The sequence below is a fragment of the Oratosquilla oratoria genome, chromosome 22, assembly GCF_046742065.1.
Source record: "Oratosquilla oratoria isolate Oo_2021 chromosome 22, ASM4674206v1, whole genome shotgun sequence".
In the NCBI taxonomy this organism is placed as follows: domain Eukaryota; kingdom Metazoa; phylum Arthropoda; class Malacostraca; order Stomatopoda; family Squillidae; genus Oratosquilla; species Oratosquilla oratoria.
The window spans coordinates 47,120,627-47,140,380 of NC_134798.1; the positions used below are offsets into that span (position 1 = coordinate 47,120,627).

The 19,754-nt window shown below is 39.7% G+C and overlaps 1 protein-coding gene across 2 annotated transcripts; it reads right to left on the reverse strand.

Moving 5' to 3' along the window:
* Positions 1-1,932: 1,932 nt before the first annotated feature.
* Positions 1,933-19,536, reverse strand: LOC143037527 (uncharacterized). 2 transcript variants are annotated; one of them, XM_076205905.1, is made up of 9 exons: positions 19,334-19,536; positions 16,952-17,041; positions 16,313-16,471; positions 15,552-15,768; positions 10,461-10,616; positions 6,609-6,847; positions 6,317-6,430; positions 5,948-6,145; positions 1,933-4,012 (listed from the first exon to the last, which is right to left on the reverse strand). In XM_076205905.1, exons 1-9 carry the CDS (start codon positions 19,454-19,456, stop codon positions 3,707-3,709), a joined length of 1,602 nt encoding a protein of 533 aa, XP_076062020.1. In that variant the 5' UTR covers positions 19,457-19,536; the 3' UTR covers positions 1,933-3,706. The 2 variants fall into 2 exon arrangements, with proteins under 2 accessions (XP_076062020.1, XP_076062021.1); XM_076205906.1 differs by lacking the exon at positions 10,461-10,616.
* Positions 19,537-19,754: the final 218 nt, after the last annotated feature.

Below are 19,754 nucleotides of genomic sequence, written 5' to 3' on the forward strand. Positions count from 1 at the left end.
TAGTCAAAGGCACGCACACACTCCCACCAGTCCCATTCACTGCCCTTGTCTCCTTTTCATCTTAGCTCCTCTTGGATGAAGGGTCAGCCCTGGCTCCTGCCCACTGCACGGGTCAGAAGCAATGCAGCAAGACACAGCACATCCACAGCAGAGCTGCTTCACTTACATGGCAACACCCCCCCTCTGTCCCCTCATGTGGAAATTAGCGAAGACAGGGAGAAATCCCTTTGGGCTGTGTCATTCAAATACAATTAAAAGAAAGTTACATACATTACAAACATCTACCTACCACCTGCTACATAAACACCCATACATACACATCCAAACTCCAACCAAAGTACAGACTGGACTGAGATCTGAATGCATACCACACATATACACAGAATCAGCATACCACTCTCACCTTGTCCAGACAATACTACAGAAGTCTACTTAGAGCAATTTGTACACTAATCCTGTGGCCATTATTGGTTACCTGGCAACTGAAGGTCTCTACTGAAAGAGAGACTGAGGGCAACAGAATGACTGATTGATAGAAGAGGAACCAAAGCCCTCAACCAACTCCCTTACCTAAACATAAACTCCAGCAAGCTCCCCATGAGACAACAGTCTACCCACAACATGACCAACAATCGACTTCCCTTCACTCTCTCTCCATCCACACTCATAAACCCTTCACAAACCTCCCCTATCCCCAAGAGCTCACAGTACATCCAAAACATAAACACAAAGATCACAAAAGAAGCACTTCACAAGCAAATTCTATCCTTCACCAAACTACCCAAGAAATCATCCTAGCAAGAGATTGTTCCCAAGGTGTGCAAGAAAACAAATGACAACTACTTTAAAGTCACCACTAACCATTGAAACAGTGCAGAGAACAAGCCTGGCAACAGACACCAGTCATCCCCAATGGAACAACCACTCAGAGGACACTTCATATTACACTTCCCTACATTCACCCTTTCCAGAAGAAGGAAGATAAGCTTACACCAGGAGGCACTGAGTAGCTGCAGATGAAGCCACCACCTTTGCTTTATTATACACTTGGACTGTCACAGTCACTGCTGGGAATCGGAGAGAAGAGCAGGACTTGAACCTACCACTAGGAAGATGTGAGACCAGCATGCTTACAACTGTGCCACCAGCGCACGGAGCAAAAGAAAATCTCTCCACTGAATGACTTTGGGCTGAACCAGTGACCATGGCTAGTTTTCTGTGGACTGAGTCTCCGTTAAGAGAGAACTGAGACAACAGACTAAACAACTACCTTATCATCCCTCTATCGGGATACGAGGTGCCTCAGGATTGGCCCTTTAGCACCCACAGGTGTCCCTCCAAGCTGAATAAAATTGTCTGGCACTAGCCAGAGCAAAATCCCAAAAGAGAACACTCAGGTTTAATGGGATTTTATTCTAAAAATGGGACTGGATAATCCATAATTGAGTTTGATTTCTTTTTTATGGGGTTTGATCCCTCTTAATGGGATTGGATTACTTTTAAAGGATCCAAATCCTTTAAAAAGAATCCAACCACCTTAGGAGGGATCCAACCTCATTAGAAAGGATCCAAACTCTTTAACCTCTTCCATATGATGATGCCTACATAGGTGCCATGAAGCGCGGGTGGGTATACAAAGATGCCAGCATCAGCGTCTTCATTATATTTATTTTGTAGTTGTAGTTGTGACCCCCAAATTCTGTGAACTGACTTTATATTTTATAACACGAGTAGTGTGATGCATCTTACATTAGGCATCCGATGCTGCCCGTGAGAATTTTACTTGTATTGAAGAGGTTAATGGATTAATTCATCAAGACTTTTGTTTTTAACAACTAATCAATTTGCTTTATCTTGTCTGAGAGCATCAACTTTTGACCAATTATTGACTGCCTCAAGGATTCCTTTTATTTTTTTCTTTCACCAGCTGTACTTTTATCAGCTGGCTGGTCATAGCACAAGTGAAATATATGATATAAGTATAAACATGTTTTTTGGGAATAAATGACTTGCTTCACCTTTTGTTTGGCTTTAGAATCTATAAATAATTCACCTCTGCTTTGATAAATATATATATATATATATATATATAAATATATATATATATTGGGGTGCTCACTGGCACAACAGGTGCTTTGATATTTGTGGCAGAGATGGGGAGTGGAGTTCGTTCGAACCCTGCATGGCAGGAAGCAAGTTATTCCCATGCTTCAAAAATTCCTCCATAAAGAAGAACCATCTTAACCTCCTCTGAGAGGTTCATGACATTACACCGAACCATCAATTAAATTGATTGATAAAAACATAAACTTCTTATCTATTGACTATGCATTATACACTTCATATTATCTTTTAGAAGGAAAGATGACATTCTATATAAAAATTATTTACTATGATGAAAGTTTTCAAAGATCTGAACTCAAAGAAGAAATATGAGTACATTCAACCCCCCATTCAATTTCTCTCAGTTAAACAAACATCTGATGCAAGTGACCATGTCTGGATTCGGTTGATGGTTTTACGAGCAAATCTGTTGTTAAGCCAGGGAAACGAATTAAGTTTAATCAAAAAGATTTGGATGAAGCTATTTATGGTGATGCATGTGGTACTGATATCATGGTGGTTGCTAAGAAACCTAGACAGTAACTCGGTATCCAGTTTAAAGCTAGTGATGGGTGGTTTTAGCAGTAACACCATCAATGTGCATGTGTATGTTTATGTGTATATATCTATTATGTGTATGTGTATTTATTAGGTGTATGTGCATGTATTCATTATGTATTTGTGTATGTATGTGTGCTTAAGTGTGTTTATGTGCATGTGTATGTATGCATGTATGTGTGCTTGAGTGTGTATGCATATTTGTATGTATATTTGTATGTGTCTTTGTGCATGTGTGTATTTACCTAGTTATATCTTATGGGAAGCAGAGCTATGCTTGTGGTGTTCCATCTGTATATCTTGCAGTGTCTAAATTGTTCTTAAATTTATGTATGGTTTTTGCACACACTATCATTTCGTCCAGTTTGTTCCATACATCCACAACTCTGAGGGTAAAGCTGTTCTTTTTCAGGTCTCTTCTATAACTGTCCTTTTTGAGTTTCTTTCCGTGTTCTCTTGTTTTATTTCTCGTATCCTAATTTGTTAAGTCTTCTCTATCAAGGATTTCCATACCTCTCATGATTCTGTAGATAGTCAACACATCACCTCTTTCTCTTCTTTGTTCCAGAGTTGGTAATTCTACTTTTGACAATCTCTCTTCATATGACAGTTTTGAAAATGTTGGGGTGTGTGTGAGTGTCATTTGCCTAGGATTTAGTTTTGTATTACTATTAGTTTTATCCCTAAAATTACCTACAACCCCACCTGCTTGAAACTAAATCATTTCAAATCAATGGACCACCAACAAAGTTGTAATCAAACTGGTGAAATGGAATACCGAACTAGAAATAATCAAATAACAACATCAATGTCAGTACCAACTGCTACTCAATTTCTTTTCATCAACAAAAATCACTTTACTTTCCCCTAGTTATTCCCTATGCTAAATTACGCCACTTTACCAAACGTATAATGAAGAAAATGTAGGCATGTGATATCAGCATCTTTACACACTACACATGACTAAAAAAACAAGGATGTCTGGCTTAGGATAACTGTAGTGCATTATTATACAAACCAGATTACGCCTGATACTTTGTACTCTTTAGTCGTCATTCCCCATCTTTTTAGACCTTTTGGGGTCGTGGTCCACTGTGTTTCCATGAGATTTGCGCTTTTTGTGCCTACGTTTACTTGGGGATACACCCGAACCACTAGGCATAGGGAACTGGTGACAGCCCGAACTGTCCACATGTTGCTGTCGAACAGAACTCAGACTAGAGGAAGACTGCTGGGGTTGATGGTGAAGTTGCACATGAGTAGATGAATGTGGCTGGTTTGATGCAAGATCAGTTTGTGATGGGAGCTGCGGAGGTAAGCTGACTGCAGCCAAGTTGGGCTGTACTTGTGCCTGAAAAGAAAGTACACATCTATAAATCCACTATGAACTATCAAGAATACATGAAACTATTATAGTAAACTACATATATACTAACATGCACGAGGAGCTAAGATGAGAGGGTAACAAGGGTGGTGGATGGGAGTGGAATGGGTGAGAGTGTGTGTGTGCTTTGATATGGCTTCTTCCCTTACAAAGGGTAAAGCCCTTGGTATATAGAATATAGCAGATTACATATATACCATAAATGTATGAATATATATATATATATATGGAAAGAATAAGTGAAGAAAGACTAGTAAAAGAGGTATGGAAGGCAGATGTGGAGAGTGAACATGAGGGGGCGACCTAGGATGAGTTGGATGGATGGGGTGAAAGGGGCATTGGAGAAGAGGGGAATGTCTGTTGAGGAAGGACGGGAGAGGACAGAAGACAGGGGTGAATGGAGAATGGTTGTATATGGATGATGTTGTGATGCATGAGGTGGAATGGGTGGGGGGGATGGGGGGCGAGGTAGTATGTGTGAGAAAAATGTTTTTTTGTTTTTGTTTTTGTTTTTCCCGCCGATTTAATGAAGCGGCCTTGCTGTGGATGTGCTGTGTCTTATGACACTGCTTCTGACCCAGGGTAGTGGACAAGATGCAGGGTTGAACTGTTATCCAAGAGGACCCAAGATAAGAGAGAGGGAAGGGGGTGGATGGGAGTAGAGTATATAGGGGATGGAATGGGTGGGAGTGGTTTTTATGCCTTTGTTTTTGGCTACCTCCATTGTAAGGGGGAAAGGGGCTTTGGTATATGTGTATGTATATATATATATATATATATATCTATATACCAAGAGGTTTTTCCCCCTTATAAGGGAGGTAGACAAGACAACATCTCATCCATTCCACTCCTATCCACCACCCTTTCCTCTTTCTCATCTCAGCTCCTCATAGTATACTCATATATACAGCCTTCATCCAGAAGGACTTAGATGACAGAGACAACAAAAAACTGTTGGATTGGTGCTGGGGCACCCCCTAATAAGAGGTAAAGAGCCTTTTGGTATAAGTATGAAGGTGTTGGGAGATAGGGTTGATGAAAGAGTATTGGGATGGTTTGGACACATGGAAAGAATGAGTGAAGAAAGACTAGTAAAAGAGGTATGGAAGGCAGATGTGGAGGGAGTGAACATGAAGGGACATCCTAGGATGAGGTGGATGGATGGGGTGAAGGGGGCTTTGGGGAAGAGGGGAATGTCTGTTGAGGAAGGACGGGAGAGGACAGAAGACAGGGGTGAATGGAGAATGGTTGTATATGGATGATGTTGTGATGCATGAGGTGGAATGGGCGGGGGATGGGGGGTGAGGTAGTATGTGTGAGCAAAATTTGACGCAGCCCGAAGGGATTTCTCCCCGTCTTCTCCTTTTATGCATGGGGGGACGGAGAGGGGGGTCACCGATTTAATGAAGCAGCCTTGCTATGGATGTGCTGTGTCTTGCGACACTGCTTCTGACCCAGGGCAGTGGACAGGGTGCAGGGATGACCCGTCATCCAGTAGGTGCTAAGATAAGAGGGAGGGTGGAGGGGTGTGGAGTGTCTTCAGGGACAGAATGGGTGGGAATGATTTTATGCCTTTTCCTTTTTGGCTACCTCCCTTGTAAGGGGGAAAAAGCCTTGGTATATGTATGTATGTATGAAGGTGACCTCTGCCTCTGACCCAGGGCAGTGGACAAGGTGCAGGGATGACCCGTCATTCAGGAGGTGCTAAGATGGGAGGGAGGGTGGAGGGGAGTGGAGTGTATTTAGGGATGGAATGGGTGGGAATGATTTTATGCCTTTTTCTTTTTGGCTACCTCCCTTGTAAGGGGGAAAAAGCCTTGGTATATGTATGTATGTATGTATGTATGAAGGTGACACATCAAGTTAAGTTGAACAGAACCAAACCAAATATCTGTAACTCACCATACTTGAAACAAAGAGGGCTGAACCTATATGGTGTGACTGTGGCGATGCAGGAAGATGCGAGGGAAGTGCTAAACGGCTCCTAGACACATAGTCGTCATGAAGCATTCGACCACTTCCGTTCTCTTCCCGGGTGCGACTCAATTCTGCGACCAAATCGCTAAACCGCTGATCATATTCAAGAAGCTTGCGATTTACCTGCAGTGTGGGTATAGAAGTGAGTTCCAAGGAAATGCCAAAAGCTCTATATGAATCAACTACTTCACATCATATGCTGTATTTGAAACAAATGTAAAACAATCTTATGAATATTAAAACAAGCATAAAATACTACAATAGTAACAATAATAATAAATAAATATGTCTCACCTCATTCACTTTGGATTCCTGATCTGAGAGTTTAGAACTCTGTTCCGCTAAAATGCGATTCTGTTCCAAAATAATGCCTTCTTGCTCACTAGCTTTCCTTTGTACTTCATTCAGCTAGGGAGGATGAAAAAATGCATTAAATTCATATAAGGATATAACAGTAAGACATTAAGTTTAGTTTTTCAAATTAACTTATGTGTACACTTGAACCCCAACAATAGTGGGGCTTTGGGAACATGGAATAATTTCTAAGCCTCCTAGACTTAATACACAGTGATATTTGTAAACTTACCTTTGCTTTGTGCTCTGCCAGTTCCTTTTTAAGTGCACTTAGACTGTTCTTGTGGTTCTTGAATGCAGTATGGACCTTCTGAAGTAAATCTACAGAATGAGGACTTTGAGAGAAGCCTCGGTTGCCTGAGGTTCCTCCACCGCCCATTCCCATGTTGGACCCCGCACCTGACAAGGGACTGCTGGGTCCAAGAGCTGCTAAAGAGCTTCCACCCACCATTCCATTGCTGGGTCCAGGACCTGCCGAAGAACAAATGACATTTACTCCCATGGGCACAGTAATTTTGAGTAGCTACAGAATGTGAGCAAGAGTGGTAGCATCAACTCCACACTTCCAATGCCTTCTGCCTTCACTACCAAGAGGGTGCCATGGAGGTTAATAAAATAACATAAAGGCAGCCAGGTGCAGAAATAATTTAAGTAACCCTACGAGCTTTTGTGAATACAAGTTACAACATCTGCGCAAATGCTGTACATTCACGTTATGCAGACTGCATACACTGCTATGGGTGCATCACTCTTTCATGTGGTTTTCTCTTTCTGTTCATCCATAGATAATTATTTTTCATAACACTTTTCATGCCCCAAGATACTTACTTGCTTTACTTACTCTATAGTTCATTTCCATTATTATTCCACCCCCACCTTCTCTTTTTCAAACCACCACTCTGTCCCTCCCAAGCCTCATCATCCCAAATATTGTCTTTCCACACTTTATCACTTCCTCCTTGAAACACACCCATTCTTCCTCTACTCTTGTTTCTCCTTTATTCTTCACTACATCCCATACTTCTCATCTTCACCAAGTATTCTTTCACTTTCTCCTTTTCATTCAATCTACTTACCTTCAGTATATCTGCTTCTCTTCCGTTTCCATCAAGCTCCACTCTCTTTAAAATATATTTGTTTCTTTACATGGTTAAAATACATACAGATACAAAAGGCTTTTTCCCCCTTCAAAGGGAGGTAGCCAAAAAACAAAGGCATAAAATCCACTACCACCCATTCCATCCCTAACATACTCCACTCCCATTCACCCTCCTCCTTCCCTTTTATTTTGGCCCCTCCTGGATGACAGGTCATCCCTGCATCTCATGCACTGCCTGAGTCAGAAGCAGTGTTGCAAGACACAGCACATCCACAGCAAGGCCACTTCATTAAATTAGCGACCCCCCTCTCCATTGCTTCATAAGAAAAAGAGAAGACAAAGAGAAATCCCTTCAGGCTGCATCAAATTATTTTTTCACATATACTACCTTACCCCCCATCCCCCACCCACTCCTTTTCATGCATCAAAGCATCATCCATATACAACCATTCTCCATTCACCCCTATCTTCTGTCTTCTCTTGTCCTTCCTCAATAGATATTGTCTTCTTTCCCAATGCCCCTTTTACCCCATCCTTCCATTTCATCCTTGGTCACCCTCTCATGTTCACTCCTACCTCTGCCTTCCACACCTCTTTTACTAATCTTTCTTCACTCATTCTTTCCATGTGTCCAAACCATCCCAATATTCTTTCATCAACCCTATCTCCCAACTGCTTTTCCAACCCCATTCTCCTCACCTCCTCATTTCTCACTCTATCCAGCCTAGTAACCCCTATCATACTTCTCAGGCACCTCATCTCAAACACATTCAAACTCTTCCTCTACTACTCTTGTAAAAACTCTTGACTGCTCTTAACAGCTTTCTTCCTATCCCATATATCTGCAATACCTCCCATAGTGCCTTCCTGTCTACCCTGCCATAAACCTTTTCCAAATCCATAAAGGCCCAAAAAACATCTTTACCTTTTCCTAAAGCTTTCTCATGGTTCAAATACAGCAAAATTAGGCTTAATATGTAGTCATCTTAGGGATCATGACACTGAATAACATTGTTCTATCTATATACCAAGAGCCTTTTCCCCCTTATAAGGGAGGCAGCCAAGTCAAAGGCATGTACCTACTCCCACCCATTCCACTCCCATCCACCACCCTTCCTCCCATTTCATCTTAGCTCCTCGTGGATGACGGGTCATCCCTGTATCCCGCCCACTACCCTGGATCAGAAGCAATGTAGCAAGACACCGTACATCCACAGCAAGGCTGCTTCATTTAATCGGCAACCCCCCTTTCCATATCCTCATGCAGAAAAAGAGAAGACAGGAATCTTTCATCAGCCGTATTTGCCATCTCCTTTTCCACTCCAACTTTCATCCTCACCTCCTCATTTCTCAACTATCTAACCTAGTAACTCCTACCATATTTCTCAGACATTTCATCTCAAACACACTTAAACTTTTAAACATTAAAATTGTTACCCTGTTACTCAGGTTGCCTACCACATTTTTTGGGTACCATAAACTGATAGCATCATGAATCAAGCATGATAACAGAGGGTTACCTATATGTTGCATACATCTTCATTTTGATTTTCATTTACGTAAATTTCCTGGATGGGGGTTAATGTTATCTGGCAAATTTTAATCACAGTTCTAAATCTTGCTGACAATGTTACCGAGAACTAAGAAAATGTTCCATCATTTGCTAGCATTACATAGTTTTTTTTCTATTACAATTATTATTTTTCTTTGCTTTGATTTTTATATCTATTTACTCAAGATATATCTATCATTTAAAAAAACTACTCTAAGATGTATATATAATGACCAACATGGAATTAGTTTACCAAGTTCTACCAGTTGGTCATGGTGTGCTGAAAATGCTCTGTCACATGAGTCTAAGACTGGCCAATTTTTGTCTTCACGTGCAGAGATGTGACGACTGTGTCGCTGAAAAAAATGCCTTCCTTCCATTGAAGATTTGGTGCGTCTCCTGCCCAGTGATATTTGGTGACTCTTAGACATTAGATAACCTGAAGCTGTGATAAGATGGAAACAACAGACAGCAACATCAGTAAAGCTTCTGTAACCCACATACCCATCCCCACATAAATATCCCACTTCCCCCGACTTTTGGATTACGCATGAAATCCAGTCAGATTACTCTTTATAAATCAAATTCTGTGCACCAAGACACTTTTAGTACATCAAACAGCTTCTGAACAGTATGGCATTTTAATTTACTCCCATCTATCTCTATACCAAACAATTTCTTCCTTCTTATAAAGGAAGCAGCCTGTCACGGTACATACACGTCTACCACCCACCCGTATTCATATTTCTGAAAAATTATAAGCAATTCCTACATAATGCACACAACATTTCTATGAACATGTACGCATACACAATGGTCTTAATCCCTCTTATAAGTTGGGGTGGTTGAATCAAAGTACGCATTTTTTTTTTTACCCTGACTAGTCCCCTCACTCCACCCCATTTAGTCACTTTTTATGACACACAGGAACACTGTGGTGGCATTCTTGTCTCCTGCCACAGTGTGACCATTTCTATATTTCTCAGATAAATCTTGTGACTGATATTTTAAACATAAACAATATTTATATGCATATACCAAAAGGCCCTTTCCCCCTTATACAGGGGGTGGCTGAGTCAATGTACACTCGCCCTTCACCCATGCTACACCCATCCAAATAACTACAGTGAATCTCTATATCACGCACACACACACATACTAGTCACAGCCTAGTCTAGAGACTATGTGGCAGCCCATAAATGTTGCACCTCCAGACAAAGGCAAAGATGTTGATGGTCTTTGTTTTGGATAGTTGAATCAAGGGTCATCGTTCTCCAACTTCAATTTCCCAGGACCACTATCCGCAGGTACCCGTCAATAGTCTATAACTTACTCTTATTCATGTGATGTTTTCCAGATTTTTTTTATGTAGAGACTAGCATTAGATTTTGTCCATAGGAAGGACCTAAAACTATTCACACCTTTGAACTCACTTGTCAATGACGAAAATGACGTATGAGGGTAACCTGGGGAGGACGTAATCATGTTAGCTCCCGGTCTTGCCAAGGAACCTCCACCCCCAATTTCATTGTCAGGACCTAAACATTCAAAGGAACTTCCACCTACAATTCCATTGCTGGGCCCTGGACCTACCAAGGAACAAAGGAGGAGTTATTTTGATGTTGTTTTTCCAACAAAAAGTTAACGTCACCTAAAACTACAAACCTTGCATGAAGTAAACTTAAAGTAACACTACAACTACGAGCAGATGAAAGCATTTGCTTTGGGTCTCTGTATTCTACTAAACTACCTAACACACTTTTCAGTAAGTGGTTCCAAGTGAACTTTTCTAGAAAAATTTCCAATTCTGTTCTGTATAAGTGATTTTTTTTAATATACATATATGTACAATGGAAGGTGAGCCAACTGTTGTTTCCACAAGACACTGTGCTTGTGGCTGGGTCAGAGGAGGGTCTGAGGCAGTTAGTGACAGTTTGGGGGGGGGAGGGTATGTGATAGAAGAAAGTTATATAAATGTGGGCAAATAGTAAGGCCATGAGATGTGCTAGGGAAAAGAATACCACTGTGTTAGGTGACATCCATGTTGTTTTTTTGTTTTTGTTTTTTGGGGGGCTAACCTGAATTTTGAATTATAGATGATGTCATTTCGGGGGGAGGGGGGGCTATCATAAATTTTGTAAATATAGATGATGCTAGGGGGGGAGGGCTAACCTGAATTTTGTCAATTTAGATGGTGCTGGGAGGCTAACCTGAATTTTGTAAATATAGATGATGCTTTTAAACAGATGTACTTTGTCTCATGGATACAAGGATTTTTTACATAAATTGAAATATATGTTCTCACTTGATTTTGTTTCTTTCAAATTACTGGGCAAAAGTAATACTTAATCTTACATTTTTAAAGATTTACCCTCAATAATGTGTTGAATATTCTTGCAATTATTCTCAATGAAGTGTTATATCAAATGTTGGGGAAAAAATTCTGCCACTGTATCACTGCTTTCTGCCACATACTGGTGTATGCAAGGCAGGTTTCTCAACCTATGCAACAAGACAATGAAAGAACTTTTTTGAGGGGGGCTCCAGCCCCCCTGGATCTGCCACTGAATGAGTTATACCATCAGTCATGTTGCACCACATTATGATGCAACACACCAACAACTGATGTATATTTTCTCTTTCTCCATGTGAGAAGAACATATCTACCTTCTAGTGATCTTAATGTATTAAATGTCAGTCCTGGAACATAACCTATGGAGGGGCTGAGTTTGTAAATTTTTAACATTGTTGAGGAACCACACTGTGATTGAAGAACCAGAAGTGATGCATGGAATGGGTGAAAATGGGTGTGTGCCCAGGATGGCTACTTCCATTACAAGGGGTAGGGAGCCCTTGCTACACAGTTAGATAGTTACACCATGATCCTTCCAGACTATATAACCTGAGTGTCATGACAACAGAGAGCAATTTCCCATCAGTCCTTAACCCTTCCATACGGTGCCGCACACGTAGGCGTCATGGACTTAGATCTCGGTGGCAGCAGCCAATGCCAGCCGTACGATGTGTCGTAATAATACTCGCATCATAAAATATAGTCACCGCTTATATCGATCGTTCTCTCTTCACCCGTGAATTTTGATAACCATAGAAAATGCGATTACAAAAGAATTAGAAAGAATGTCATTATGGAGGGGCGACTACAATAAATATAATCAAGATGCCGATATGGCAGCCTCGCGAATACACTCGCTCCCCATGACGCCTACGTGTGCGGCACCGTATGGAAGGGGTTAAGTTGCATTTCTGCCTTCACCCCCATCCTGGGTGTTGTTCTTGCATCCCAGAGATGTTGTAGTGGCCGCTGAAATAGTAATCCATGTTCCCCAGGTGCCATAATTGGCATCCCCAATTCCAGGCCCACATGACAAGTTCTCTCTCATCATCACAACTTTACTCATCTTTTGAACATCAAATGATGTCTCCCGCCTCTCCTCCTGGTTCAGACCCTTTGGTATCAATTCTTAATTTTCGTAGACAGGTTATTAGGGCATGTCCTACTCCCCTTTCTTATTCCTATTTTTGGGTATTTTGTATGAATAACTGTTGATGTGTTAATTAATAGGCTGGAATTAAACAGCAAAAATTCAAGAAATTTATCTTCTTTTGATAATATCTGTCACTGTCTTGGCTTCCAGGCAAGGCCACTGTATCCACACCCTAAACTACTGTTGCCCACCTCGAAATAGTTTGTGGCACTATGGCACAATCAGAAGTATATGAGTCACATGTCTTAATTGTCATGCACACTTTTACCCAATTCCCAGCAGTGACTGTTACCCATAACAATAATTCAAGGTGCAAAAGTGATGGCTTCAGCCGTAGTTATGCACCTCCTGGTGTTAGCCTCTTACCATTTATATAAACAGGCATTCCTCACTTTTTTTTCCCTTTCTTTTTCTTCTCTTTCTCTCTCTCCCAAAATCAAACTCATATTATTTTGAAGACAGTTTTTCAACAAGCCTAGTTATATACCAAAACTTCCCCCACTGTACACATGGTTTTCCAATATAATACAACACTGTAGCAAATACCTCATTACCTCAACCCTTCCCCCATACATTCTGAGAATATATGGCAAAACACCTACAATAGAGTAATAATAATTATTGTTGCTTTGAGTTCTGCTGCCTGGAAATGCACACATCTGCAGTAGCAATCAACAACCTTTGGGCCCTCCCATAGATCTCTTTGGGAAGAAACACTGAACTGTTGTATGTATTGTATCAGTGTGAGACAGTTTCTGTTACCAGCTGATTTGATGAGAAAGTAGACACCAGTTATCAGGTTTCAAATGTGAAAAAGTGAAAGAAAGTAGAAAAGTCAAATCTGATACATCTTAGGCCCTGTCAGGACACTGAGTGCCAGCCCATTTGGGCTGCACCTCCAGATGGTGGTAAGAATGATTATGGGAGTCGCAGATGAGGAGCAAAGAGACGACAGTCTCCACTGTTTGTCTGAGGACCTCCACATACAGGTACTCATTGTATGCCCTTAGTTATGCGTATTCTACCAAAGGATGAATTAATTCCTATTTTTTTTTTATAAATGGTACTATGCTAGACTACGAAATTTGACGGAAATGGGGGGTCGCCGATTTAATGAAGCGGCCTTGCTGTGGATGTGCTGTGTCTTGCGACACTGCTTCTGACCCAGGGTACTGGACAAGGTGCAGGGATGACCCATCATCCAGGAGGTGCTAAGATGGGAGGAAGGGTGGAGGGGAGTGGAGTGTGTTCAGGGATGGAGTGGGTGGGAATGATTTTATGCCTTTTTCTTTTTGGGTACCTTCCTTGTAAGGGGGAAAAAAGCCTTGGTATATGTATGTATGTATGTACTATGCTAGAATGGGTGGGGGTTTAGGAAGTGATTATGTGTGAATAACATTTTGATGCAGCCCAAAGAGATTTCTCCACATCTTCAATAATACTGTGTGAGGGGATGGAGAGGGGGTGTCGCTGATTTGATGAAGTGGTCTTGCTGTGGATGTGGTGTTTTGCTGCATTGCTTCTAACACAAGGCATTGAGCAAGATGCAAGGATGACCCGTCATCCAGGAGGAGCCAAGATGAAAGGGAGGGGTGGTGAGGAAATGGGTGGGCATGGAATTATGCATTTTTACTTTGGCTACATACATGAAAATCACTACAGCACAACTAGGAAATGTCCCAATTATTGTAAAGAATAACACATTACCACAACTGCACAAACATGTTTGGCAGCACAACCACCATAATAAGAGTGGCTGCTGGCCCACTGCTCTGGGTAAACACAACCTCCCTCCCCCTGCCACAAAGTGGACTCACCCAGGCATGTTTTAGCATTCAATCTTTCATAAAGCCAAGAGCAACACCCACAATTTTTTCTGTTTAATTTGTTCTTTGCCGAACATGACCACTGTCATACTCAACATGTTCAGGGATCTGTCAAGCTGAGCAAGGATTGACACTACATACAGCCTGTACTGGTTTACAGGCTGTGTAGTTATATACAGTCAATGTTCTAGGGACTTTGTTGTACTTCTATAGGCATGCAGCATTATCCTATATTCAGAGACAAATCTCCATCCACTGAGGAAGGACAATTCAATTTTACAATTGTTCATTTCTGCTGTTTTTTTTTTCTTTTTGTTTTTTTCCTCTTACACCACTCCTAGAATGACATTACTTCTTTTCTTACACATCTGTGGTGTGGAGGATAAGAATGTTGCTACTGTATTCCCATATGTGTTACAAAAGGTCCTTTCCCCTTTATAAGGGAGGACTGACCAAGTCACCACATACCCACATCATAGAAATAAATAAATAAGTGAATAAGTAAAAATAAATAAGTATATAAATACATACATACATATACCAATGGCTTTTTCCCCCTTACAAGGGAGGTAGCCAAAAAACAAAGGCATAAAATCCACTCCCATCCATTCCATCCCCACACACCACTCCCACTCATATAAAAATAAATGGTCACATAAGAGAAGAAAAAAAAAAAAAAAAAAAAAATCAACCATCCCTCCCACCTCACGGGTGATGAAGGTTATCCCCCAGCCCTGCCCTCCACCATCCTGTTTAGGTCAAAAGCAATGCAGCAAGACATAGCATCTACACAGCAGGAACCACCTTACTCAATACTTCATCTCAGACACATTAAGGCTCTTTCTTGGTGCCTCCTTCAAATTCCAAGTATCAACTCCATACAGCACTGTAGACATAATCACTACTTCATACAGTCTTCCCTTTGCACTCACTCCCAGATGCCTATTTCTCATGATACTTTTCCATTTTCTCCATACATTTATTTGTTTCCTTTACAGTTCTTCTCCCTCCCCATTCCTCCATTCCCTGAGATATCACAGGTCTTCATCATGATCCACCAAAAACAATCTCTGCTGATTTTCACAAGTCTTAGAAACCAAAACAACACTAGACAGGACAATTTTACAGAAAAAAAATACATATATATATATATATAACATGAGTTGACTAGATTTTATATTTCTCAACTCACTTGTTATTGGTGAAAATGATAACGAATACGGAGAGAGAGGAAATCTTGGTGATGATGATGTAATCATGTTCGGTTTAAGGGTTGGGATGATTTTTTCCTCGAAGTGCTCCATCGCCATACTCGAAATGTCTCTCAGTTCTGTCAGAATCTCATGTGCACGGGGTGGCGTTTTGGTTGTCTGGATGAATCGCAGAACTTTGTATATTTCATCAATAACCTAAAAAAATATTAAATTAAATTAAACACAAATTTCTTTAAGATTCACTCAACATACTGTATAAATTTCATCAATCTGTTTTGCAAAATATCAATGTCTCCCAGGAAATTGGCCACCACCATTGGTTCAGCCCATTAATAACTCAATAAAGAGATTTTGCACTGTTGTCTAGAGAGTATGGGTGTGGGATGATGCTCTTTGTATTCTGTGCGCTGGTTACACCTTGGGGCAATTCAAGTCTGCTGACAGGCAAACTCTATGTTGGTAAACCTGACCTCTGATATTTGCAAGTATTAAGTGACACAGAACAGAAATAACCACCAGAAGGCACCTAAGTAAATTTCAACAACCCCTAAATAGCAAAAAAAAAAATAATAATAAATAAATAAATAATAATAAATAAATCAATAAATAAAAATAAATAAAAAAAGATGTGAACTGCAAATGTAGAACTCACAAATGTCAGGGGTCAGGTGCTGTTTTAATGCAAGAGACAGACTACAAATTCAGTACAAAAGGATTTAACCATCACCAGTGAACGTACTTTTCCCGGAATAAAGCAGCAAAGCTGACAGTCGACATATTTGATGAATGTCATACTGAGGAGAGAAAGACGTGTTTCTATGGCCGTGAGTATGTCGCAGTGCCTTGCCAGGGGATGACTCCTCCTTTCCGACTCCCGTCGTGGTAACTGACTCTTTACCTGAAGAAATTAAACTAAAATAAGTATATTCCTCGGCAAGATTTTAAGCATCATGCCAACATTGTATAAAGATACTGTAGCTAATAAACTTGTCATCAAACATACAACAAAATGTCCAATCACACAAACATACTATTCATGAATCACACAGTACAATCATGACATAATTTTTTTCACTCCTTATGAGAACATATCAAATCCCATCACTGGAGTACCACAGCTGAATAAAATGACTTGGAATAAGTAAGCAAGTTCAATCATGAAAAACCTTATTCCTTCATGACAAAGAAGGTTAAAACAATCTTCACCGACTCCTACCTGATGACACCCTATACAGATTCTATTTTGGTATACACTAAACTGTATGTATTTATTCAACGAGCACCTTTCAACTTGAAGAAGTTAGTATAACCCCATGATTTGCCTGAATAGATACATCAATTCTGATACATAAACAATTAACAGACAGATCATACTAACCTCTCTTAGACATTTTGCTTGATAGCGTTCTACAGCCCGGAAGCCGCTATTAAGAATACGCTCTCCAGTTTGATTAAACTTACGACAAACCTGTGGAAAGGACACAATCACTTCAATTATATTCATATGTGCTGGGGGGCATGCAATGCAAGAGGAATGTCTGTTGAGTAAGGTATGGAGAAGGTTGAATATAGGAGTGAATAAAGTATGGTTGTAAATGACACAGCCCAAAAGGATGTTCTTGTTTGCTCTGTGAATTTTCTCACATACAAGAGGGGCAGGGAGGTAAATGGGCTCTGGCTGTTGGGCCACTCTTTGTAGGTATTAGGTCTTGCTTTATTGCCTTTGACCTGAGTAGTGAGGCCGGGGTCTGGGGTGACCCTTTATCCTTGAGTTGCTAAGGTGGGAGGAGCAACAAGTGAATTTTTGGATGAGTATGAGATGGGTATGGGGTGAGTGTATATTTTGACTTGGCCTATCCACTCATATGGGAAGGGAGGGAGGGCCTTTAAGTGTATGCGTATATATGTGATTATACCTCTACACTACAATGTAAAACATGTGTATAGTAAAATTGTCAATCAAACATTTTGAATAGTAATAATTTCTCTTAAGAAGGCAAATGTTTTGATCAGATCTCATTCTGTTTATGGAACTGGAGTACTTTTATATTCTTGAATATGTGCTGCAGATTACTACAAAGCCACAAATTAATGAAAGTGTATGTTTAAGCGTTTCCAGCCTTTATATAAAATCATTCATGTTTTGCCATACACATTAGGTCTATTATTATTTGTTTGTGATTTTTTAGTGAAAATAAATTTCAGATTTTTTTAAACTCAATATGAACAAATTAGTCTTTACATGTTTACTATGAAAATAGTACCCCAACTGGTAGTGCACTCCGTAAAACTAAGTCCCAGGATATATTTTCAATCATATAAACATACTCTGTTTCAAAGTAACAGTTATCATCATTACAGTAACCAGTAAAATTCCAGAAACACCCAAGCACAGATATTCAATATGAAACTTATGTTGTCTATAGAAAAAATTGATCTTTCACATGAAAAAAAAGTGAAATACTTGTTTGCGTATCATTGGAACAAAATTGACTAACTTTAGTACAGAATGCTATTTTCAATATGTGACTATGTTTTAGTAGGAAAAAAAAAACAGGCAATATTTCTCTGATTACTATATATGAGGGTTTGGTTAAGTTATTCAAAGTATGGTTAGGTTGTGTTGAATTGGGTTGTGTTAGGATGGATTACGTTAGATTCGGATAGGTTTAGCCTGCTTATAGGTAACCCTGTAAGATAAACATCAGGAAAAATCATCTCCCTGTTGTCCATTTTCATTAACTGTCAACCACCTCTCCTCTATCCAGAGGTTTAGTCCCAAAGCATCAACATTCAGTCTCCAAACCAATCCCACGATATCTATCAACTTCAACTGTAAGTTCTATTCCAATATCATACAAACATATTTTTAATTTCTTTTTTGCACTTGAAATTTCTGGGGGGTTTTCTATGCAATTGTTTACATTAGGTTACGAGCTGTTGGACAACAAAATTTCATGTTGAATATCCATGTCTGCACAATTCTTGAATTTTACCTTTTTCCCTTATTGAGAGCAGACAACTGGCCATTGCTCCCTTCATATTACTTTCAGTCATAGAAATATAGAAACAGTTCCACACATATAGAACAGAGTCAGAGACAACTTTCCAAAGTTTCTTCCTGACCTAACTTCCTAACTCCTAAGGCTAAAACTAAGGAGATCTCAAGGATCATTGCCAGATCTATGCATAGTCTATACTGTCTGTAGGTCTGCCAGATTTCATTCAATGAAACTCAAGGCAATTATAATAATCATTACTGACTATAAGATATTTTGTCAAGTAAACAGAATCATTGCCAAAATTTACTGCTTTAGAATTCTATCACTATCTGCTGTGTCTGACTATGTGATATGTCTGTGCTTTGCTCTAGCATCAAAATTTGTAATTCTTTTCACAACAAGAAGTTCCTATCTGCATGTACTCTTTCAGAGGTTAGGAATGTGAAAAACCAAATTAAACTAGTTATCGCAGTAGGCAAAGAGGGAAATATTGCAATAAATTAAACTGTAATTTTTTATTAAACGAAAATGGAATAGATGAACTGGGTTGGTCAACTTGGTGTACCCTGTAACTTCATGTAAACAAATATCTAAAATCAATATATAGTAGTCTAAATAAATAAGTTGTGCTTTCTGCAATACACAGGAAAGAAGTTTGATTCAATTCAAGTAAAATATTATAACTACTACTGATAGAAAAACAATACAGTACTGCGTAAATTAAAATCTACATGGTAAACATAGCAATGACGACTTACGATTCTGAGGTGTGCAATTTCATCGTAGCTCATATAACTAAGGATCTTTTCCAGTACAATATCAGGAAGAGTTGTCAATACTAGGTATCCACAAAAACCCCCTCCCGTATTTCTTTCTCGCATTTTGTTACTATGAGGCAACCATTGACCACAAATAGATACAACCACGGTTGTTGGTAACTTCGGTGGCAACAATTTATGGAACTACGTAAGACGCTTCGTAAACAAACAATGGGAAGACGTAACGGATGGAAAAGAAGTTTCTCACGTGATTTAAAGTTGATAGGATTTGTGCTATAATATATATATATATATATCTCTAGTTATATATATAGATATATATATATATATATATATATATATATATATACATATATAGATATACATATATATGTATATATATATATATATATATGTATAT

What these genes read in the sequence shown, in the direction of transcription:
- LOC143037527 (XM_076205905.1), bottom strand. Translation starts at nt 19,456, where the DNA reads ATGCGAGAAAGAAATACGGGAGGGGGTTTTTGTGGATACCTAGTATTG. An exon ending in GCTGCTTTATTCCGGGAAAA is followed by an intron (nt 15,769 to 16,312) that starts GTACGTTCACTG and finishes ATATTTTTTTAG; the next exon opens with GTTATTGATGAAATATACAA. An exon ending in ATCATTTTCACCAATAACAA is followed by an intron (nt 10,617 to 15,551) that starts GTGAGTTGAGAA and finishes GTTCCTTGGTAG; the next exon opens with GTCCAGGGCCCAGCAATGGA.